Consider the following 24,353-nt stretch of genomic DNA (forward strand, 5'->3'; position numbering starts at 1 on the left):
TGTAGGTGGCTTTTTTTTTTAATGGGAGTGTAATTAATGTGCAGTGTCGTGTGAGTTTCAGCTGTGGCACATAATGACTCAGCAGTTCTCTGTCTTTATACCTGCAGGCTTATGAGGCCAGTCCCCGGGGACACACAGCCAGGGGCCAGCAGGACTGCCCTGAGCACAGCTCCTCACGTTTTGGGTCTAGTGCCAGCCAGGGCACGGGGGCGGGCTGCCCGCCTGTGCGACCCAGAGGCCTGCGGTGGCCCAGCCACTTGGAGAGCCGTCTGGCATCCGGAATCAAGTCTCGGGCCTTTGGGTGCAGCACCCTGGGCTGGGGCGGGTGGCCTGACAGTATGTCCGGTCTGTGCTGGCCCTGCCAGTCGCTGGAACAGTCGGTAGCTCTGGGAGGCGAGGCTGTGGAAGAGTGTTCTGTGATCCAGAGGGCTGTTTGTGACGCCATATGGTTAAATGGCATGACAGTCACTGCAGACAATGCAGAAGCATACTGTTCAGCGAAACGACCGATCAGTGTGCACGGTTGAACCCCACTTTTATAGAGTGGGGAAGCATATACTTGCGGAGAATAAGGAGCAAATGTTTGTGGGATGCTCCCTGTGGCCCAGCTCTGTTCTAAGTAAGCGTCTTTCACACATTAACTCACCGAATGCTCACAACAGCCTGGGAGGCAGGAACTAAGAACATCTTTATTGGACGAAGGCGGAAAGTGAGGGACAGAGAGGTCACGTAAGTCCCCTGGGGTCACCCAGCTGGGAAGTGTTAAGGTGGGTACGGCCCCCACCACGGCACCCTGGAGGTGCTCCAGAATGCGTCAGGTGTACCACGTGATGATTCAGGAATCCTGGGTGATACTCCGGGCTCACCACAAGTATAGTCCCCATCTGTCACCGAACAACATTGTTACAGTGTTATTGACTGTATTGTATTGTTATCTCCATGACTTACGTATTTTATAACTGGAAGTTTATACCTCTTTTTTTTTTAAGATGTTTTTTATTTGACAGAGAGCATAAGCAGGGAGGAGGGGCAGGCAGAGGGAGAAGCAGGCTCCCCAGGAGCAAGGAGCCTGACACGGGACTCGATCCCAGGACCCCGAGATCATGACCTGAGCTGAAGGCAGACTAAGCCACCCAGGTGCCCCAAGTTTGTACCTCTTAATCCCCTTTATTTCAAATCCCCCCCCGCCCGCCTCTGGCAACCACCAGTCCTCTGTATTTAAGAGTCTGTTTGTTTGTTTGTTCGTTTGTTTGTTTTTTAGATTCCACATATAACTGAAATCACGGGGTATTTGTCTTCCTGTTTCCTTTGTTTCACTTAGCATAATACCTTCTAGGTCCGCTCAAGGGATTATGGGTGCTTTGTCTTCTTTGTAATATTATATATAGAAGATGCTCTTTAATGAGTGTGTGTTGATTTTTAAAATAATAAAAAACAGCACAAAAAGTGCTGGTTTGTTTTTTTTTTTTAGATTTTATTTATTTATTTGACAGAGAGATAGAGAGAGAGAACAAGTAGGCAGAGAGGCAGGCAGAGGGAGAGGGAGAAGCAGGCTCCCTGCCGAGCAGGGAGCCCGATGCGGGGCTCGATCCCAGGACCCTGGGCTTATGACCTGAGCCGAAGGCAGCTGCTTAACCAATTGAGCCACCCAGGCACCCCAAAAAGTGCTGTTGATTGAAAACATGGAGCAGTTTTCACCTCTGAGGTTTGGAACTGCCTGGAAAGTGGGGCTGGTAAGAGAGCACACGTCCCCCAAGGTTGTGGTGAAGATGGAGTGAGGAGGTAAGCCCTGCACGGTGTGTGCAGGAAGGTGGGTCGCGGAAGACGTGCTGGCTAGAGCTCCTTCCTTCCTTCTCTCCCTTCTCTCGGCTCTTGACCCCAGGCTGCCCTCCTGCCGTGACTCAGCACCCATTCCTCTCTGGGCCCTCCTCCAGCGAGAGGGAGCTTGGGAGAGGTGGGAGCAGTGGCCCTGTATCACCTTCTCACCTCCTTTATCAGCAGTAGGTGGGGTTGGATCCCCATCACTTTTGAAGAGCTGAGATCTGAAGGCTCCCACATCCCTGGCCAAGTTGGACAGGTTGCCTGGGTTTTCAGTCAAGCCGTGGCGTGGTATCTTTGAGGCCAATCCTGTTGGGTTTTGGTTTTTTTATTTGCTAGCCCAGAAGGATTTGGAGGCTCAGCATTTCCCTGCTGTGCCAGGATGGCTCGCCAGGCTTCCCTTCCCCAAGGGAGAGGGTATTAAATGGCTGGCTTTGGAAGCCGTGCCCCTCCTCTGCTTTGCGCCTCACAATCTTTGCCATCCTTAAGTGTCTCTTGTTCTGAAACTTGGCTGTCTCATTTGTCGTGAGCTGAAACTTGGCCCAGTGATTATTGATAGGGAAGTGGTTTCTCTCCACTTGGCAGGACTCAGTAGCTGCATATATCCTGCCCAGTCAAAGGCTTTGGCTTCTCCGAGCTAGAGAGGAGACTGCGTTCAAAACCAGAGACCAGCTAGAGATTCAGGAATATAAATATATTGAGGAGAAAATGGACTTCTTGTCACTTTCCTTTCTGTCCTTATGTGGAGGGCATCATTTCTTTCTGTTTGCACACAGATACGAACACCAGTTCATCCATCCATTATTTTAAAATACTTAGTGTATCCTGTGGCTGAACATAATAATAGCAGATAATATTGGTGAACAAGGTAAACATGCTCTGAGGCTTTTGAAAATCAAAAACTCACAGTCCTAAGCGAGGACTGTAACAGCCAGTAGTTGACCGATTAACCCACGGTGGCTTCTAAACTTACTCCTGTGTCTCTGGAATTGTCCACCTGGCTATCAGAAAACGACAGCCTGGTTCCTTGCTTTCCTGAAGGGCCCTTAGCTGGTAAGGCGTAGAGTCGGAATTTGAACCTAGGTCCTGTGCTCTTTCCATTCTACAAATCACTTGGTGGAAATTTGCCCATTTCTAGGTTGGACAAGGTGGGGACATGGGTGAGATGCAGTAGGTTAGGTACCTGTAGAAATAACTCTTGGCTTTAGTATTGAGGGAAGGAGAGAGTCTGGTGTCCGTAGAAGTCAACAATAAGGTAGGCTCAAGTGCCTTTTGGGAAAAAAGAAGACTTAATGATTGTTTACTGCCTAGTCCTACTTTTCATTCCTTTATTCCTCTCTCAGATCTACCTATTCTCCCATCTGCCCATTCATGCTCCTGCTCGCTCACTCTCCCATCTGTCCATCTGTCCATCCTCCCACACACCCATCCTTTCATACCCCCCTCCCTTCCATTCATCTATCCACCTGTTCATCCATCCACCCACTCTCCCTCCCATTCATCCCCCAATCCATCCAGCTACTCCCTCCGCCCTCCCATTCATCCACCCGCTGCTCATGTGCCTGCCCGCCCACCCATTCTCCCATCTTCCCATTTACCCCTGCTCCCATGTTCCTCTTTATCCACTGGCTGTTTTGGGCTGGGCTCGATGGGGCAGACTAAAATGAATCGGACATGGACTTAGCCTTTCAGAGCTCACAGCCAAGTTAGAGAGAGAATCTTTGAACACAAATGACTGGGGAACCAGGAGGTCTGTGGAGAAAGGCCTGATAAGGTGTGAAATAGTAGTCGGGGAGCTGGGGTTCCCAGAGCATTTCACGGAACAGGCTGTGGTTGAGTTAGACTTTGTGGGATAAGCACAGTATGGGGAAGGCGCTCCAGGTGGAGGAAAGAGCAGAAGGAAAGGCATGAAAGTAGGAAAGGAAGCAGGAGGGCACTGGCCGTAGCAGGGGGGTGTGTATGGGGGTGGTGGTGGTGGTGGAATCCTGGAAAAGTAGACGGGGCAGGTCACCAGGGCCCCTCGTGCCAGGCCAGCGTGTCCAAGCTTTGGGTCAGGCAGCAGGGAGCCATTGACATTTGCCCAAAGAGGGTTTCTGGCTGAAGGCTGTGAGGGAAGAGCTGGGGAAGGAGGCCTGGCACACCCGGAGACTGGGTGGGAGCCCCTGGAGATGTTTCCTCTAGGGGGCTTCTGAGGGGAAAGCTGGGCCTGCGTCAAGTCCTGACGGCACTTCCTAGCTGGGCGACCTGGGACAGGGGCCTTCCTTTTCTCTTAACAGGAGCGGGTAGCAGTACCTCTGCATACCTCGTGGACCCATGCTGGATTCCGCTGGGGTGATGCTTATCCGGCCTCCAGAGACCGTACAGGAGGCCTAGGCAGGCCGCCGTCTTCCCGAGGCCCACAAGACCCAAGCCTCTGGAGGGCTAGGCTGTGGTGCTCAGGCTCCGCTCCTCAGCTGACTCATGCCCGCCAGCCCGGGGCATGGGTGGAAGTCCGAACCCAAGGCCACCTTGGCTGCCTATCCTGGCTCCATGTCTGCTGCCCTCAGAACACCCTGCCTGCCTTTATGTTGGGCCCTTCCCCTGCACGTAGCCGGTCCTGCTGTGACCTTCCAGGCCTAGATTTCCTCCCTCGGTAATGGAATCGAAGCCTTTCCTGTGATGAGTAACAGACCTCACCGTGCAGAGAAAATGTGTTCGGGCAGGGACTCCACAGCTGTACACTGTAGGACCCAGACCAGGCCCCTCCTCGGTTCCAGCGGCCTGAAGCGTATTTGACACAGTCATCCGGAGTCAAGAGGATGGGAAGATAGAAGGCTTTAGCCTTGTCTACTCCATTCTTTGGCTCTGACCCACGCGCCCAGGCTGCTCATCCGACAGGCCGGCTGGGAGCCTTCCCTCACGCCTGCTGCCCAGCCGGGTTGCTGGGAGACCTCACTAGCGAGTGATCACCACCTGAGCTGCTTCTGCCCGCTCTTTGCACTTCCTTCGTTTCTTCCTAGAAGAAGAAATACATGTTTCTGAGGCTGGGTCTGGAACATGGAAGTGAGTTTTAGATGCCCCCTCACCTTTGTGAGGAAGTATTTTCTGCCAGGTGCAGCCTTATGTGCAAAGCCGCCTACTAGAACTTTCTGCAGTGATGGGAATAGTCTGTTTTCTGCTCTGTTCAGCGTGGCAGCCACGTGTGGCTCGTAGCCACCATATTGGATGGATGAGGGTGCCCATCCCTGGATATATTCAAGACAAGGTCAAGATAAAGTGGTCACTTCTGGGCACCATCCCCAGTCTGTCCTTGCTGGGAGCCCTGTGGATAATTGTCAGATGTCATTGAGTGAAATTAATTTTCATAAACCACTTGTATTCCTTATGCCCTGTTTTCAGGTCCTCCTCATTTGTAGATGCCCAGAATTTCCCCAAAGTTCTGGCTTAGCTACAACTTTATTATCCTGCCTTGTTGACTGACTATTATGGCTTAATTATTTCCTCTCATTACTGTATTGTCCTCTTATTTATCATTTTAAAGGTTTGCTTAATACCTCACTAAGTTAACTATTGTCTTACTGTTGAACATTTAGCTTATTTGCATTTTTTTGCCATCTTTATGGACTACTGTGAACATGATCCTAGTACCTTTTTTTTTTTTTTTGATTTTATTTATTTATTCATGAGAGACGGGGAGGGGGAGAGAGAGAGAGAGAGAGAGAGAGAGAGAGAGAGGCAGAAGCAGGCTCCCTGCTGAGCAGGGAGCCCGATGCGGGACTCGATCCCAGGACCCTGGGATCATGACCTGAGCCGAAAGCAGACGCTTAACCATCTGAGCCACCCAGGCGCCCGATCCTAGTACCTTTCTTTTTTTGTTGTTATTTGAATAACTTCCTGGCCTTAAATTCTTAGGAATGAGGGTTAATAGGCTTTAAAAACCTATTGCAGTTGTTGTCTTTAGAAGATGGAATCTGTTTTTGTCAGTAATGAGCATACCCATTTTACCACCTGTTTTGTTGCCAACTGGAGGTTCCCATTATTCCTTGTTTCTGGTAATTTAATAAATATGCATCTCTACTTTTTTGGAGGAAAATTCTTCCGGCAGAAGAATCCCCTGGTTTCTGTTGCCTGTGGCCCCTTAGTAACCATGTTTTCTACTTGGGTCTTTGTGTCCTGGATTATCAGTTAGGTCCTGTGAGAGGCCTCAGTGAAGGTCACTTGGTGGGTCTTGGTGACCCTTTTGAAGGTGGCCCTTATTACATGTGTGTGGTGTGGTAAGTTACCTCCATGGATGTGTGATCTCTGCTGGAATACCCCCAGAGATGGCAAACTTACTTACTCTTTGGTGGCAAATGACAGAAGTCCAGAAGGGAGTTTATTGGCTCATGTAACTGAAAAGTCTAAGGGCAGACCCCGTCTTCAGGAACAGTTGGCTCCAGGTGTCCACAGGCCTCATCATCTGCCCTTCTCCATTTGTGGGCCCTGTTTCCTTTGTCAGGGCTTCATCCCCAGGCAGGCTCTCTGCAGGATTGGCCACATGGGCTATGAATTCTCCAGCCTTTCATTCTACCAGTTTAGCAGTTACTCCAGAGAAAGAAAAAAGCCGCTTTCCTGATAACTTAACCAAAAAACCAAAAAACCCCAAACTGACCCAGAACCACCCAGATACAACCCTGTTGACCTGCCTTGGGTCACTTGTGCAAGTGTGAACCACTGGCTATGGCTGAGAGGGCCAGGAATGAGTGGCTGGGCCTGGGCTGTGCCCTGGGACCTGGTGGACTCAGCTGCTTATGAACCCCTGGCACCAAGAGGGAGAGCAGTTGCCAAAGGAAAGGAGAGTTGTGAATCTGCAAGGGGGATAAGGCAGCTGTCCCAGATCAGACCGTGGTCACTGCCTTCACTTTTGTGGACTCTGTTTCTTCCTCTGCAGGGGAGGTCGGGGAGATGGGGTGTGGGAGTGGTGGTTAATGTTCTTTCTGATCTGAGTTCTGTGATACCAGCTCTTTCCCTGGAGGAGGAGGGAGGGACACAGTGATCAGCCTGCAGCCAGGAGGGAAGGGGGTGGGTTGTCTCCACCAGCTGCTGCTTTGTGGTTGACTTTTAGGAAGCCCCCGGCCCCTGACTGGACTGGCCGGGGCCCCTTGGGTGGGGCAGGGCTCCCTGCTGGGAGAGTTGTCCCCACCTCCTCCAGGCTGGGCCCCGAGAGCTGCACAAGGGAAGATTGTTCGCACAGAGGTGCCCCGGCCAGTAAACACAAGTGGCCACTGTGTGTCTGCTCTCAAGGGTGTGGGCTGAGGCGTTAGTCACTGCCAGCCAGCAGTGGAGGGCTGGGTGGGGGCTCCCCCATCCTTTGCTGGACCCCAGCCTTGCTCAGCCAGTGGGAGAGACGGACGTCAGAGGCCACAGGAATCCACTTGTTCTTTATGTGACTCCTTGCCTGTCAACTCCCACAGGTGCCCCATCCACTTGGACCACCCTTAGCTTTCCAAGACCCACCCACTCTCCAAGATGCCCTCACGTCTGACCACGGAGGAAGCTTGGGCATCATTTCCTCACCCTTCTACGAGGGGGAAACTGAGGCCCATACAGCACCTTTGCAGAATTTGACCTTGAGCAAAGAGGTCAGCACATGGACGCTGAAGCCACATGGGCCTGAATTCAACTCCCAGCCCTGTTATTTACCTGCTGTGTGTCCTCGAGCAAGTGACTTCACCTCTCTGAGCATCAGTTTTCTTATATATAAAATGAGGCTCTCAATAGTACCTCCCCAGTGTAAAAATTAATCCCAGGGATCAAACAGTGTCCTCTGTGCCCTCTCTAGGCCCTGTTGCTTTGGCTAGTTTCATTTCCAAGCTCTGCTTGCAGGCACATGTCCCAGCAGCTCCAGGCCTGGTGCCTCAGTGAAGGAGGCTCGGGCGAAGCGGGGTGTGGGGCAACCGCAGCCGCCTCTGCTACTGTTCCGAGCTTGCATCTCACTGGCTAACGTGATCCCATTATTCTCCCTGAGCTAGTCATGTTCTGATTGACCAGGACGAGTCACACACCCACTTCTAGAGATGGAGGTGGATTCTGCTCCGTTGTATTTTGGGGACTGGGAATGTGGGCAGGTTAGCTCCACTGAAGAAAAATCAAGAAGGGTGAATTATGTCACGGGAGGGCAGTGATTCCTCCCACCAATGCTCCGTCTAGGCAGAAGCTGTCTCGTTCACTAGAAAAGTGTCTCACCTATAACGTGAGCTCAGTAAATAATGGTTGAATGAATGAATAGGGAGGGAAGAGGCGGATTCCTGGCAGTCTAGTGTAGTGAAGAGAACACTGGCCTGGGGGTCAGGAGACCACAATAGCTCACAATCTTGGGTGGGTCCTGATACCCCTTTGAGCCTTAGTCTGCTAATCTGGGAAATGGGCATGATGGCTAACACCTGCCTTAATGGCTTATGGGTAGATTAAATTTTGGTACTTTTGGTACCTGACAGCTGCCAAGCATGTTGTTCCTACGTGGTCTTCCTTTATCTTTAGCAATGGTAGATGGAGCAGGGAACCCTGGGGTACTCGCCAAGAGGGGCTGGTTGGGAAGAGATTTTGGAATTTAGGCTCTTTGAGCAAGACAGGCTTGCATTTGGATCTGCTTTTACCCCTTACTTGCTGTGTGACCTGAGGCAAATCACCGTGCCTCTCGAAATCTCAGTTTTCTCATCTGTAATTTGGGACTACTAATACTTGTCTCCAAGGGTTGGATGGAGGATGAAGTGAGAAATTCCATTTAAGGCCTGTCCTGGCACACGGTGAGTGCTCAGGCAATGTTAGCTGTGTTTATCATCAGCTATTATTATTCCGTCCTCTGACATCGGGGTGAACAGATTGCTGCCTCAACCAGGCTTTTAAAGAATTTAATTTTGGCCAAGTCACTTTAGGTGCCATGACTGTTGCCAACTAATCCCTTTCTGGCAGGCTCTGGTCTCTGTAATCTGAGCGAGGTGCTGGGCAGCGGGTGTCCCTCCGTACTGACACTGGCGCCCAGCTGGAGGCCCAGCCCCGTGGTCAATGCTGCCTTTCAGGGTGATGGGCAAGGCAAGTTTTGTGCACTCATGGAAACAGTCCCTGCCTGGGCCTCCCCCACTTTGGGGAGAAAATACTCTTTTCAGGAAACCCAGGAAGAGATGACATGCAGCCTCCTTTTCCCACCTCTCAGGAGTGAAAGGTGAATGATTGCGGGATGGGGGGGGGGGGCGGCGGCTTATGCCCACTCAGCTCTCCCCCATGCTGCTCTGGCTGGGGGTCAGGAGAGCATGGTCAAGGTGGTTGCTGTGCTCACCCGGCCGTAGCTCTGGCCATCCCCCTGAACTCTCCTTTTGCAGGCCTCACCTCCTCTTCTGGGTTTGGAGAGAAGGAGCGTAAGTGTTGTGCAATGTGTAAGGGTACTTTGATGGTCCTCTCATGGGACACTTGAAAATCAGCATTACCAGAAATGAAAGGGCGGGTACACAATCAGGTGAGAGGGAGAGAGAGAGAGCACGAGAGCACAAGCACCCAATGGCTGAATTCATGAATTTCTCAGGTGTTCTCAACAAGCTATCAAGTTTAGGAGGAGTTTAAGGGAGAGACCCCCCCACTCAGGTAGGGTGAGTGAGCCGGTGAGTTCCAGCACCAGGACTGACCTTGGGGAATGACCCCACATGAAATTCCCTCCCCCGCACCGGGCTCCTGGGCCACATGTGGAAGGGACCATGCGGAGGAAGGGTGAGCCTGCCAAAGAGTGCAGACTTGGGAGCCTGGGTCCAGACCAGCCCTGTCTCCCGTGTTGCAGGGGACTCTACTTCAGTCTCCTCATCTGTGCATGAGATAGTCATAGCACCAACATCGTAGGGTGGTTGAGGAGATAAGTGAGTTAGCACATGTTGAAGTGTAGTCCAGTGACCTTGATCAGTGGGAGACCATCGTTGTCACTGTGTGGGGGCCTGGGAACTTTGCAGCTGAGTTAACAGAAATAGTTACCTAAACAGAATAAATTTACAAATGAATATAAAAATTGCCTACTGGCATCACTCCCTTCTGGAAGGTTCCCTGGCAAGGGTCGACACCCCCTCTTGGTTCCCCTCCCCCCATAACATGCAGTCTGGTCACTGGCGGTAGAGGACCTTGAGGCCAGGGGCAGCGTTGCTGTGTCTCTGCGTGACCGACTGAGTCACCCAGGTGCCCCTGCTCAGTGTCTGCATGGGGGGTGCCCTGTGCAGGGCTGGCCTGGGAGTGCTCGTAGGTGTCTGTCGTCATCCGGTCTTAGAGGCTTCTGAGTTCTGGGGATGATAGGGAGACTGTTTGGTAGTGGAAAGTGCACAGAGTCTTGGAAGTGAGATTCAAATTCTGGTGCCACTACCCTAGGCCCAGCCATGTCCCCCCTCTAAGCCTGTAGAATGGGGACACTGAGCTGCTGGGTGCTGTCGTGTCATGTGAGGCGATACGAATGCCCATTGTCCTTCCTGGGGTGCTAGGCGTGTGGGAGCAGCTGGGCCATCACCGTTTGCAGTGGGTCGGGTTGCAGAGCTGTTCTCTGAGGTGAATGGCGTGTGACGCTGTCCTCAGGAAGGCACCACAGTGGAGACCGACTGGGCTGCTCGTGGGCTCCAGGGCAGCTCGTTCCCCCCATGCTTTCCCACAGATCGCGATTCAGAGGCTCCAGACCCCAGTGGCTTGCTTTTCGGGCTCGTGTTGTAGGCAAGTGTGCTCCCTTGTGCACACAGTGAGGGAGTGCTCCCCACGGCAGCCCTGTGACTCACGGGCCGCCTGAGGGCGTGTGGGTTCTGCTCCCTTCTGGACGCCGGCTCCTCGTGCCTGCAGTCGCTTGTACCACTTACGTGGTCATTTCTCTCTTGCTCTCACTTCTTAAAATTGTGGTGAAATATGCATAACATAGAACTGACCATTTTTCGGGCGCCTGGGTGGCTCAGTTGGTTAAGCAACTGCCTTCGGCTCAGGTCATGATCCCGGAGTCCCGGGATCGAGTCCCGCATCGGGCTCCCTGCTTGGCGGGGGGTCTGCTTCTCCCTCTGACCCTCTCCTCTCTCATGCTGTTTCTCTCTCGCTCGCTCTCAAATAAATAAATAAAATCTAAAAAAAAAAATAGAGAACTGACCATTTTTCGCCATTTCTAAGTGTACAATTTAGCAGCCTTAAGTACATTCACAATGTCCAGCCTTCCCCACTATCCGTGTCCAGAACTTTTTCATTCTCCCAAACAGAAACTCTGTCCCCATTAAACACTATCTGTCCATCCCCTCTAGTGGCTTCTGTTAGACCTTCTGTCTCTGAATTTCACTCCTGTAGGGATCTCACATAAGTGGGGGCATATGATATTTGTTCTTTTGTGACTGGCTTTTTTTCACTTAGCAAAGGGTCATCCATATTGTAGCAGGTGTCAGAATTTCCTCCCCCCCCCCTTTTTTTTTAAAGATTTTATTTTATTAGAAAGAGAGGGAGAAGCAGCTCGTCACGGGGTTCAATCCCAGGACCCTGGGATCATGACCTGAGCTGAAGGCAGACGCTTAACCGACTGAGCCACCCAGGCGCCCCTGCATTTCCTTCCTTTTTAAGGCTGAATAATATTCCATTGAACACGTGTACTCCTTTTCGTTTCTCCGTCCACCTGCAGATGGACATTTGGCTTGTTTGCACCTTTTGGCTTTTGTGGATAGTGCTGCTGTGAACGTGGGTGGACAGATACCTGCTAAGATCCCTGTGTTCAGTTCTTTTGCATTTATCCCCCATAGTGAAACTGCTGGGCTGTGGGAATTCTATGTTTAACCTTTTAAGGAACCCCCAAACTCTTGTCCCTGGTGAGTACACCATTCTACCTTCCCACCAGCCATGCACAAAGGTTCCAGTTTTTCCACATTCTCACCAACGCTTATTTTTCATTTTTATTTATTTTTTATTTTTCAAAAGATTTTATATATTTATTAGAGAGAGAGCGAGCACGAGAGAGTACAAGTGGGGAGTGGCAGGGAGAGGGAGAAGCAGGGCGCCTGATGTGGGGCTCAATCCCAGGACCCTGACCGAGATCACAACCCGAGTCCAAGTCAGTGCCCAACCGACTGAGCCACCCAGGTGCCCCCAGTTTTCCATTTTTTATATAAAAAGTGTCATACCGGGGTGCCTGGGTGGCTCAGTCAGTTAAGCCTCTGCCTTCGGCTCAGGTCCTGATTCCAGGGTCCTGGGATCGAGTCCCATGATGGGCTCCCTGCTCAGTGGGGAGCCTGCTTCTACTTCTCCTGCCCCCCCTGCTTGTGCTCTCTCTCTGTCAAAAAATAAAATCTTTAAAAACAAAGAGTGTCGTACCACTTTATTGTTCAGTGACTTGGATCTCTTACTGAACAACAGTCTTTCCATGTTGGTATTTGTAGAGCTAAGCCATTCTTGTGTTTTTCCTTATCTCATAGTATGGGTGTGCTGTACTTTAAAAAATACGGTTATTATGAAATGCCAAACGTTGTTTCTCATGCGTGCCCCCTGCACTGACATCCTGAGCAGCACTGGCCATTGTTAAGAACAGCGATCTCCTGGTCCGGCCTCTCTGTCCCATGAGGACCCCCGGGCTCTGCCAGCCCACTCCTGTGGGCCTCTCCTAGCTGGCTTCCTGGGCTCCGTTTCCTGCCAGGCAGTCCTTGTTGACCTTCTTTGTCTCCACTTTGCAGGCCAAGAACAAGGAGACAGGTGCTTTGGCTGCCGCCAAGGTAATTGAGACCAAGAGTGAGGAGGAGCTTGAGGACTACACAGTGGAGATCGACATCCTGGCCACCTGTGACCACCCCTACATCGTGAAGCTCCTGGGAGCCTACTACTATGACGGGAAGCTGTGGGTAAGGGCCGCCTACTGCCCTCTCTGGGTCCTTGTGGCCTGGTAGGCTGAGCTAGCCTGGTTCAGAGGTCCTCAGCTCTTTCTCAGTGTCTGCTTTGAGGGCAAGGGCTGGGGTGAGAAGAAAGTGAAGCAGGGGGGGTCGAGGTCCCCCATCCTTCCCTTTCTGCAGAGCCTCCCCGCTTTTGGGGGTGGGGACACTGGTTTAGAGCAGGAAGGAAGTATACAGTTCTACTGCCAGGCCTCAGATCCCAGCTCTGCCACTCACAAGTTGCAGAACCCTGGGCAAGTTCTTAAGCTCTCTGCCTCAGTTTTTCCAGCTGTAAGATGGGAGTAATAATGGTGCCTAGCTCATATGGTTATTACAGGGATTAAAGAAATTAATTCATGATCAGTGTTTAGAAGTGTACCTGGCAGGTGTGAGAGTTCAGTGACTGTGGCTCTTTTATTATTTGTAATAGTGGCATCATTATTGGCCGTAGCTTCTGCATAGGGATTCTTTTCAATGGTGGCGCTAAAGAAGGGGCCCCTTAGCAGCCCCATTCTCCGTCAGCAGCCTTAGCGTGATGTGCACATTGCAGATGCATCTTCAAACCCACCTTCCAAACCCAGCATCACCCCCAGCTTCTCTAGAGTAATTCCGCAGCACCCCCGGTTTGCACAGGGCGCGTCCACCCTGCACAATGCTTGTCCAGTGGACGCTCGTCTAGTATGAATGCCTCTCAGTTTATAAAACCCAGACTTCCTAGAACATCTGTGTCTCTTCAGACTATTTTTCGGCAAGTGTTTTATATGTCAAGCAACATTTTTATGTCCCCAAAACTCAGTACAACATTTGTCACAAAATCACGTGCAGGACAAGTGTCACGTGAATTATAGATGCAGTTGGGAGACTGTCAGAACCACGTGTAGATGTTTTGCAGAGGGAGCCGAGGGCCGGCAGTCCTGGGCGTCCCTGGTGGTGCTGGAGCTGGGAGAGCCGGCCCAGGTCCATGTTGCTTGCCACACAGCAAGGTTAAGCATGATTTGGTGGTCAGCAGGGGGGGTGTTGTAACATTTGACCCCTTATCATGGTAGTTTATTATGTGTAGAGAGAGTATTACTATGCTTTAGTTACATTTTAGGAAATTAATGGGAAGTTAGGAGTTGATAAGTAGTGCTTTATGATTTTTCCCATTTAAAATAAGGGGAGGGCGCCTGGGTGGCTCAGATGGTTAAGCCTCTGCCTTCGGCTCAGGTTATGATCCCAGAGTCTGGGGACTGAGCCCCACATCAGCTCCCTGCTCAGCGGAGAGCCTGCTTCTCCCTCTCCCGCTCCCCCTGCTCATGCTCTCTTTCTCTCTGTATCTCTCTGTCTCAAATGAATTTAAAAAAAATATCTTTAAAATAAGGGGAAATAGGTTCCAGGTTGGCTTTATTTTTTACTTTTGCACAGGATGCCTGATTTCTAGGAGCAGACTATTGATGCTTGATGGGGAAATCTGTGTTTCGTTTGTGAAAAGAATCCTGCTATTTAAGAAAACCAAAGGAGAGTTGAGAAACCACCGTCAGAGTTGATCCTCTCATTTCCCAGAGGTGAAGGAAGCCGGTGTCTGAGGGGAGCAGGCATGTGGGCCCCCCCAGCCCCGCCCAGAGCTCTGTCTGCTGACCCTGCCTCCCCTTCCAGTCCTGCACAGAAGCCAACTCTCCTTTGCCTCTCTGAGAATCTCCTTGGGGAGACTCCTGAATGTCACTGAGGGGATAAAACCACCCCCTGACTGCCAGCTGCAGATTCTAAAACCCTTCCTCATCTACTGTCTCCAGGTGCTTCAGGAGGTGGTGAGCAGGACGGGGACCCAGGCACAGAAAGGGCACGCCCTCTTGCTCATGGTCACACACCTGCACCTACGTGTTTCCTCTGTCCTGATTCATGGAGCTGCTTTTTATTTTTTATTTATTTATTTATTTTTTAAAAGATTTTATTTATTTGACAGAGACACAGCGAGAGAGGGAACACAAGCAGGGGGAGTGGGAGAGGGAGAAGCAGGCTTCCCACCGAGCAGGGAGCCTGATGCAGGACTCGATCCCAGGACCCTGGGATCACGACCTGAGCCGAAGGCAGATGCTTAACGACTGAGCCACCCAGGCGCCCCTGGAGCTGCTTTTTAAAAAGCTCTCTCTTTTTAGAAATTAAACACATATTATTTATATAGTTAACAGAGAAAAATGAGAGTGTAAGGAAAAACAAAAGAAAAAGAGATTAAAACCATTCAAATATTTGTACCAGAGATAACCACATTTAGGATATATTTTTCTAGGCTTTTTTAAAAAAAAAATATATACACATATATACCCATACCCACAGGTTTTTTAAAAAGAAGAATTGATGCCATACTTATTACTTTATTTTTTACTCTCTTTATTTAAAATCTATTTTTTTTTAAATAATCTCTACACCCAACGTGGGGCTTGAACTCACCATCCTGACATCAAGAGTGGCATGCTCTGCCAACTGAGCCAGCCAGATCCCCCATTTACTTAATTCTGTTAAGAACCACTTTTCATGGGGCGCCTGGGTGGCTCAGTCATTGGGCGTCTGCCTTCGGCTCAGGTCATGATACCCAGGGTCCTGGGATAGACCCCATGTTGGGCTCACTGCTCGGCAGGAAGCCTGTTTCTCCCTCTCCCACTCCCCCTATTGTGTTCCCTCTCTCTGTGTGCCAAATAAATAAATAAAAATCTTTTAAAAAAAACAAACCACTTTTCATGTCAGTGGGGAAGTACCTTCATATTTGATTATTCAGTAGAATTCCATCTTCTGACTGTGCCATTCTCTATTGTTAGGCATTTACACTGCTTCCTTTTTTTTCTCTTAGAAACAAAGGTGTGATGGACCTCTTTGAATGTATGCTTGCCTGTGAACCTCTTTAGGAAAATTTTTAAGCATCTGAAGTGTCTTTTGCTAAACCAGCCTCACAGAGCCACTTTTCATATTATACAAAGGAGTTTTCCCACCTACCTGCCCACCCACGACACCTACCCAACATTCATCTGCTTATCTGTCCATCCATACAACCTTTATTGGACTGCTGATTATGTACTCATTAAGAAAAACATCTTTTATATGTCTGTCCCCATTATTGATTGTGACCAGGTAGAAAGTTCATGACTTTCCCAGGTCCAAAGATAATACCAGCCACAGCTAACATTTACTGAGGGCTTACTGTGTTCGAGGCCTTTTAGCTGTGAGTTTTACTGGGATTATGTCATTTACTTTTCATTCTATGAGGTAGTTGCTTTTTCCCCATTTTACAGATGAAAATAAGAAACAAAGAGGTTAAGTAAGTTCCCACCCAAGGCCACGTAGCTAGAAAGTGGCAGAGTTGGAAAACCAGATAGAGAAGAACAGTTTGTAACTGGGCTGTGACTGTCATAAGGTTGTTTAAATAGATACATGAGAGTGTTCTGACCCAGAGTTGCCTTTAGGCTGGTACTTTATTACCCAGGGCTGCTGCTGTGGCCAAAACCATTTCTCACCCTCCTCTTCTGTAGCTGCCCCTACAGCCTGCATTTGTTGTTTTATAGACTCTTAAACGTGCCATGTCCTCATTTTTGAGGATTTGAGTTTTAGACATTGTGAAATCAAGGCAGAAGTTGCTGGAACTAGGTGGGTGATGGGCAAAGGGTCTCCCGCAGAAGGGGCAGTGGTGCAGAAGCATGAAAGTTGTGGCATTTGGATAATGGGTGGTCTAGGATCAGGGCAGCACGTGGAAAGAGGAGGGCAGTAAGTAACTGGAGGCCATGTTGTGTGCAGGGCTTCCAATGCCAAGGTGAAGAGTTTGCACTTAACATTTTATTATTTTTAAAAAAAATTAGAGCATGAGCAGGGGAGGAGGCAGAGGCAGAGGGAGAGGGAGAAGCAGACTCGCCTGCTGAGCTGGGAGCCTGCTGAGCTGGGAGCCCGATGCTCCCTGAGATGATGACCTGAACAGACACTTAACCGACTGAGCCACCCCGGCATTCCCTGCACTTAACTTTTTAGATCAGCGGTTCTCAGAGTACCGCCCTCAGACCAGCAGCTGCAGCCCCTGGGACCTTGTGAGAAATGCTATCAGGTCCCAGCCCAGACAGACCTGCTCAATCAGAAACTCTGGGTGGGGCCCAGCAGTCTGTTGTAAGGAGCCTTCTAGGTGTCTCTGATGCTTGTTTAGCTTTGAGAACTGTTTAACGTAAGGGGGACTCAGTGGCAGTTTTCCACAGGGGAGAGACATTTTGTGTTTTAGAAAGAAATCAGGGTTTGAGGGGGCAAGAGTGAAAGCTTCGAGGTCAACCAGAAAGCAGTAAGAAAAGGCTGTGGGGTGGGGACATTATTGGGTCAGCAAGGGCTGCCAGAGGGACATTTGAGCTGTATCTTAAAGGATGCATGGGAGTTCTCCAGAGGGATGGGAGAAGGAAGACCAGTTGGAAGAGAGAGAGACAGCATGCACAAAAGTATGGGAGAGAGAAGTCTTGTTCTGAGATACAGGGTTGGAAGGCGCACGGACTTTTTGGTGTCTCCTGCTGCGTGATGGGTCTCGGACCCAGGCCTCCCGTGTGGCTCCAGGGGCCATCTTTCCATGGTCGTGTCTTTGACAAAACCCATACTGGACCTGGGGTCTGCTCTCAGGGCTTGGGCTTTGGGATGAGAAACTGGCTCCTGTGCAACTGCTCTGGACCCTTTCCCCAGCCGTGGCATCCAGGGACAGACCTTCCCCTTGATTGGGGCGGTGGACATTCACCAAACCACCCCACCTACAATCTGACAAGATGAGCTCATTTTCTTCCAGATTTTGTAATCTTAGCAAAAGTCTTTCGTAGTTTCTTAGGCCCACTTCTGCTTTTAAATATCAAATGGAGCAAGTGGGGGAAAAACAACCCAGAATATTCTAGACCAACACTGTCCAGTAGAAATGTAATGTAAGCCACATATGTGATTTAAAATTTTCTAATAGCTGTATTTAAAAAAAAAAACAGGTGACGTTAATTTAAATAATACAATTTTTTTTAAACCTACTATATCAAAAGTAGTATTTTGACATTTAATCAATATAAAAATTATTAATGAGATATTTTACTACATTTTTCATTGTAAGCCTTCAGCTCCAACGTGTGTTCTACACTGAGAGCACATCTCAATTCAGGAGCTAAATTTTCACCAGAAATCTATATTTAGAAGTCATAAAATTTACAGTTGATAAAGCAGATGCAAAGTTGTCTCAGCGTTCTTAAACGTTTCCTAGTAACGGAATTGAGTGTTGGTTTTTACATTTAAATTAATTAAAAGTGAATGAGGTCATAAGTTTAGTTCTACACGAGGCACATTTCAAGTGTGGTCGGTAGCTGCTGGATTGGACAGTACAGACAGTGCAGCTCTGGATGTAGACCCAGGGTCCAAAAATGAGCGCACGAAACCCTGGGCTGCCCTCTTGAGTTTTCTTTAGTTTATAATGGCCCCTCCCCACCCCCAGCCCTGAGCCAGATTCTGGTCTCTGGGAAGGTCTTGCAGGGGTTGGGTCCGTTTTCCAACAGGCGTTGCAGGAGTGGGAGCGAGTGGGATGGTGGGAAATATTTAAGTCACCTCCCCGAGGAGAGCAGCCCTGGTGTATAGCATCCGCCAGTTTCTGTGGTGTAAACATTCCCACTTTGGTTAATTTCAGGCTACAAACACCGTGTCACTGAGAGCGCTGGAAAGAGGTTTGCAGTAGCACTCATGCCTTACCCATACGGTAGATGTAAATGACATCCAGAGTATAGATAACAGTAGAATGTGGTAAAAGAATTAGGGAAAGGATGAGTTTTGAGTGTTTGTAATCTTTGTTTTTAATAGCATTAAAAAAATATTTATAGAGTTATGTAACTTGATTTTTAATCATGGTTGTGTTTAACAGCCAGCTTACAGAAATTCCTGGAAATTTCACCATCAGTTTCCCAAGCCAGTGAACGCTAGCTAGCTCCAGCACGCCATGGGAGCCAGACCAGAGGTGTGTTGACTAAACCACAGAGCACTGCAGCTGGGTGTCACACAGCCATCTGCTCATTTGAAGATGAGACAACTGCAGACCAGAGAGGGTCTGGGATTTACCCAAGGTCACACAGCATATTAGTCACAAGGCCAGACATGCAGAAGTCTTCAAGGACCGTGGATGAGAGAACCTACTCATGTTACACTGCCTTATAAAAAGCCCTTCCCTGGCTCCCCAGAATATATTCCACACCCAGGACACAGGCTGTTGTCTGTCTGCCATCTGTGGATGCTTTCCCAGATCTCTTCTCCAGTTCTTCTAAGCTGCTTGGAGGCATCTCCTCCAGATGTTTGCTCACCTTGTGCCCTGTCCCAGGCCTGCCCTTCTGATGTCATCTGCAGTCAACAAGAGCATCACTGCCTCCATGAGGCCTTTCACTTCCCCAGACCTCTAGGTGGAATTTACCTTCTTTTCCTTTCCTCTCTGCTCCATTTGTTCTCTCTGCTACCACGCACATTTTAGTAGTTACCAGTCTTGGTGTCACCTCTGGGAGACTAGACTCTGCCTCCATTCTCAGCCAGGGCTGGTCCAGTGCAAGGCAAGGAGGGGAGGTCCAGGCTGGTCCCCTCTAGAGAGCTGAGGCTGTTTGGGGCACACCCTGCTCCGGGGAGACTGAAGTCCCACAGAGCATGTCCTGAGGCCAACTTTGGCCTTGTTTTTGAAAGAAGCAGTTCCCTAGCGAGTGGTAGCTGTAGAAATGAGGGAAGGAATCTTCATTCCTCTAAACTTTTCCTTGTGTGGAATCAAAGGGAGGTGAGGGTGGCTGGGGTCCTGCTTTTGCACATGGTGAGGATTCTGAAGCCTCTTCGGATCCGTTCCTGACCACAGGTCTTGCTCAGGCTTTTTCCTTTGGGGTTCTGTCTTTTCAGCACAAGGGAAGATGATGGTGACACAACCTATCATGTGATGAGGATTAAGTGTGCAGGTCAGATGTGGGCAGCAGCGTCTGGCACAAAGTGGATGCTTAGTTAATGCCATTGTCCCTCTCTCCTCTCCTCTCCCAGCCCTTTATTCTCATTCCCTGGATGCCTTCCAGCTCCTTCTACCCCGAGTTTCCTGCATCTCTCTCTCTTCTGACTTCTCTGCCTTTTACTTCCTGAGGCTTTGATGTGATCATGTCCCCCCAGAACAGTAAGGAAGGTAACGTGAGGGTGGATGACAACACCAGCAGAGTGAGGAAAGGCCTTCCTGTGCACACAACAGGCCTGGCCATCCTATTCAGAAGTCCCTGTGCCCCCGGGTTTTCGGAAAGTTTTGCAGTGAATTTATTTGCCCAGCAGTCCCCTTGCTGAGTACTGATCAGAGCAGTGACCCCCTGCTTGGCATGGGAGGTCTGCAGAATCATGGAGTCTTCCTGGGTTTCCTCTGGGTATGAACTAACTGTTCTCAGTGCTGAATCTCTGCGGTATTGATATGATACTCTTGCTGGACTGCCTCTTCCACTCTTCATTCATTCTGCTACCTCTATAATAGTTAACCTTTCCTTTTTTTAAAGTGGCTCACTTTCTAGAAATTGAATACGCATATTTAAAAAGAAACTTTCATCGCACTGCCCTAAATGGAAAACTAGGACCCACTTGCCCTAAGCAGAAATAAAAGAAAATAAACCAGTTCTGTTAAATTCTAACCCGGTCCCTTTGCCTGCCAAAGCCTTCAGTCTGGGCACTGCCAGGCTTCAGCCTTGCTGAAAGGAAGTTGTCACAGTGGGCCTCTTCAGCAAAGTAGTACTGACTCCCCACTGCCAAGGTGGCCCCCCGAGTAGCCCCGTGGACACCAGGGTCTACACCAGGGTTTGGATCATTCTCTCTGTGTGTGTTGGGGGAGGGGGGCTGCCCTGGACATTGTAGAATGTTTAGCAACATCCCTGTTGCCAGTAGAACCTCCCACCTCCCTGCTCAGTTTGACAACCAAAAATGTCTCCAGATGTTGCCAAATATCCTGGGGGGCTGCAGACTCACCCCCATTGTAAACTGCGGGCCTTTATCATTCAGCCTTTTGCTGTTGGGGTGGGAGGGTATCAACCATGCCAGACAGGCTCTGAGCCATGGCCCCTCACCTGTGTGTCGGGCCTTGGAGTAAGCTGCAGACTGATGATCTCAGGCCAGATTGGGCCTCCAGATACTTTCTGTTTGGCATGCGAGACGTGTTGCTAGCATTTTGTCAGATTCTGGCCTTGAACGTTCTTAGAGATGTGGCTATATAGGCCGCCTTTCTGCCTGGCAGCAAGTGTGAGGGGCCCCACCAATAGGGGCGTGCTCTCCCATGGGCCTCAGACCTCACCACTCCCTGATGCAGTCCCAGTACCGAGGCCTGTTTGTCATGGCAGTGTGCCACTGTTTAACTTCAAGTAGAACTGAGAGGAAATATTTCTTATCTCACATCTTTATCAAAACTGAGGAGAGTAAGGATAACCAAGAGGATCATGCTCCTAGAAAAGTGTGTGAGAGCACATTTTTTCATATAGGCAGCTTCCCTTGCCCCATAAGTTAGCTACCCAGACCTGGTGGGCTCTGAAGCCAGGACTCCTGGCCTAGGGAGTCTAAAAATAGGCTTGTGAGGGCTCTGTGAGCTTCCTGAATGTGTATACCAATGTGTGTGTGTGTGTGTCCGTCCGTCCGTCCATCCCTGAAGGAGTGACTGGGGCTTTTTAGAGAGTAGCTTCTTGTCTGAAAGTAAACATTCTGCAAAGAGGAAGTGCAGGTCCCAGGGTCACAGAGCAGGGTGTGGATGGGAGGGGCCCCCTGTCCACACTTGACCATATGACCACATTTCCCCAGCCAGGGTTTCTGCGGCTTGTTGCCTTGGGCTAGGAGGGCAACTGTTGGTCGCTGACAGAGATTGCATATCTGGCCTTAAACAAGCCAGAGCTATAAAGAGAAGTTGAGGTAGAAAGTAGCTAGCAGCTCTGTGTACATCTAGAAAGTTGCTCAGTGTGGCCGGAGCCTGAGAGCTTCCTGGATCTGAGACCCACTTGCCGTGTGACTGTAACTGAGTGCCATATAACCGTACCTCTGCTTCCTGGTCTGCGATGTGAGGGACTTGGAAGGGTTGATCTCAAGGAGGTCTTTCCACTTAAGTTGGCTCATTTCGTCCTGACCCATGTTTCTCTGCTCCACGGGCAGCAGTAATGTGGGCCAGGTCCCCTTTCCATGGGCTGCAGGGTCGTGGTCCCCCTGGGGCCGCCTGGCATTCCCAAGCCTCTCCTCTCCCTCTGGATTGGGGCTGTGGAGCACCCACTTGTTGGGACACACACACGTCCACAGTAGCGCTTTGTTAAAACCCCTGGAAGTCTGCACAGGCGTCTCAGCCCTTTGAAGCAGATGTGTTACTGCTTTTTTGCCATTCCCCTTATACAGATGGGGTGCCTTGAGCTTGGGGAGGGAGAGCAGGGGAGGAGGCTTGCACCTTCTTGGACTAGAGGGTGAATCAAGAGGTGGTGGGGAGGGGTGGTGAGAAGGAAGAGTCAGCAAAATAGCTGGCTTTCGCTGGGCTCTTTCATGATTATCTCACTGAATTATCACAAATCTATGGGGTAGAGATGCAGTCATTTCCATTTTACAGATGTGAAGACCGAGGGTCAGAGAGAGAGAGAGTGACTTGTCTTGACTCACAGCCAGGTTCCAACCCAGATCAGCCGGGCTCCAGAACCTTGTCTCCTCCCCCTGGCAGTGCCCCTCCCTGGGTGCCAGCCCTGGGCACCCCTGGGAGCAGATCAAAGAATGCAGTGTGTGACTCCGTGCCCTCCACCTGGGGAGCCCATTGTCCAGCAGAGTGTTCCTTGACAGTGCCTGGTGGAGAGGGGGGCCTGTGGCCAGGGGATCCACCCAGCTTCTACCTTAGGCCCAGTGGATCCTCCTGGCGCTGCTGGTGTCCCTGGCTGGGCCCAGGTGGAGTCCTGTAGCTGAACCTGTGGATGGACAGGAGGTGTGACCTGGGGCTGCCTGGAATTCTGTTGGCATGGCCCGCCTGGGGTTCTGTGTGTCATGTTCACAGGAGCCAGGGTGACTCTGGTCTAGAGATTTGCCTGGTTCCCAAGCATGTCCTCGTGGGTTTTGTTTGCCATCTGACCCCGTCAGCCGGCTGTCATCCCCTCGGCCCTCCCGTACCCTTCACATCCCTTCCGTCCATCAGGCATGGGCTTTGGGGTCACCCAGACCTGGGTTGGAATCTGACTGCCCCCTCTCCTGCCTTGTGACCCGAGACAGGTCTTTTCATGCTTCAGAGGCTCAGTTCTCTCATGTGAACACGGAGGGTGATGACTTCACAGCACTTTGTCCAGGGTTAGAAACCCAGCATATCCCAGTTGGCGGACAGTAGGAGCCCTGTGCCAGGCACTTAGCTAATAGGTCAGGGGTGTTGCTCAAGGTCTAGATGGGCAGATAAGTGCGTAAACCAGGCCCCCAGGCTGCATAGAGGGCAGGCTTTTCCAGTTTTTTGAAATAGCACGAAACTTTACAATGGACATCTTTCCCTTAAGAATCCGGGCATCTGGCTTCGCTGGAAGGATCAGCAGCTCTGGCTCCATGGGCCCGTATTTCTGCGTGGCGTCTGTGAGCCGGCTGAGTGTAGCTGGCCCGTAGGTGGGCACCTCCTGCCCTGTCTGCCTGTGCACCCCCCTGCCCCCCCGCCCCCAGCGCATGTTTATGGAGCACCAGCTGTGGGCCAGGCACTGTCGCGGTGGTGAGGGCACGGACACAGAGCCCTGCCCTCGGGAAATTACATTCTAGGGGCAGTGGCATGGGCCCCCAGAGTGTCAGATGGTGATGTGTGCCATGAACGCATGGGCGCTTGGACTTGCCTGGGATACCCCCTGTTTTCTCCCTGCGCCCCGCTGCTCTGGAATGGCTCCTTGGTGCTGTCGCAGGGCGCGCGCTGGCGGGCTGCACGTTTGTGCATCAGCCTCTGCTGTCACGGTGGTTGTGCGCGGGCCGAATGCACCGCACGCCTTCCTCACGGCCCCCTGGTGCATCACCACCGAGGAGGCGGCTCCTCCAGGTTCCCCCACTTGACAGATGAGCAACCCAGGCTCCGATCCCTGAACTTGCCCCCCCGGGTCGTTCTGTTAGTCGGCGTCCGAGCCGGAACTAGCCCCCAGCTGAGTGGGACTCCAGTGCTGAGTCCCTGTGTTCATGTTGGTTTGTGCAGGCGCGTTGGTTCCCTGGAGACTTGTGTCCCTCGGGCAGTGAGTTGAGGAAGGCCGGGGCTTATCTTGGGGGTGCAGTAAGACGCGCGTGCCCACCCGGCACCGTGTTGCTGGCTCTGCCCGCTGGGCCACATGGCCACCCCTACCCCTTTGTTTCAAATGCTACGTGTCCCTTAAGGACCATCTCAAAATGCCACAGATGTTTAACAAATTTGGTTGAAAATGGTGTCTCCTACCAGGCAGCCATTGCCTATGACCCTGCTCACTCCACGTCTTAAGGATTCGTGAGGCCATCTGACCCCTCCCCTCTGGTCCCTTCCCACAGGGCAGGGGCACAGCCCTGGCTCCTTCCTCTCTGTCTCTGCAGGGGCCCTGGCACAGCTGGCTTTAGGGAATGGGGGCTGGGCAGGCAGATGGTCTGATAGAGCGAAAATGTCTGTGCAGACACACAACTTCCCGTGTCTCTCCCCAGGGACTGTGAGTTCAGTTTGCATCTGCCCTGGAGTCCGATTCCAAGCCCGAA

General features: G+C 50.8%; 1 protein-coding gene across 7 annotated transcripts in view; it reads left to right on the top strand.

Annotated features, from left to right (window-relative positions):
- Positions 1-24,353, top strand: part of STK10 (serine/threonine kinase 10) — a 120,877-nt gene that overhangs the window by 13,212 nt on the left and 83,312 nt on the right. For all 7 annotated transcript variants that reach the window (XM_064596564.1, XM_045901324.3, XM_064596565.1 and 4 more), the window contains exon 2: positions 12,486-12,650. In XM_064596564.1, coding sequence (XP_064452634.1) covers positions 12,486-12,650 — 165 coding nt within the window. The remainder of the gene's footprint in view (positions 1-12,485; positions 12,651-24,353) is intronic.

Source organism: Mirounga angustirostris, unplaced genomic scaffold, assembly GCF_029215605.1.
Source record: "Mirounga angustirostris isolate CCGP_5_RB_7025 unplaced genomic scaffold, mMirAng1.0.hap1 SCAF_7, whole genome shotgun sequence".
NCBI classification, from domain to species: domain Eukaryota; kingdom Metazoa; phylum Chordata; class Mammalia; order Carnivora; family Phocidae; genus Mirounga; species Mirounga angustirostris.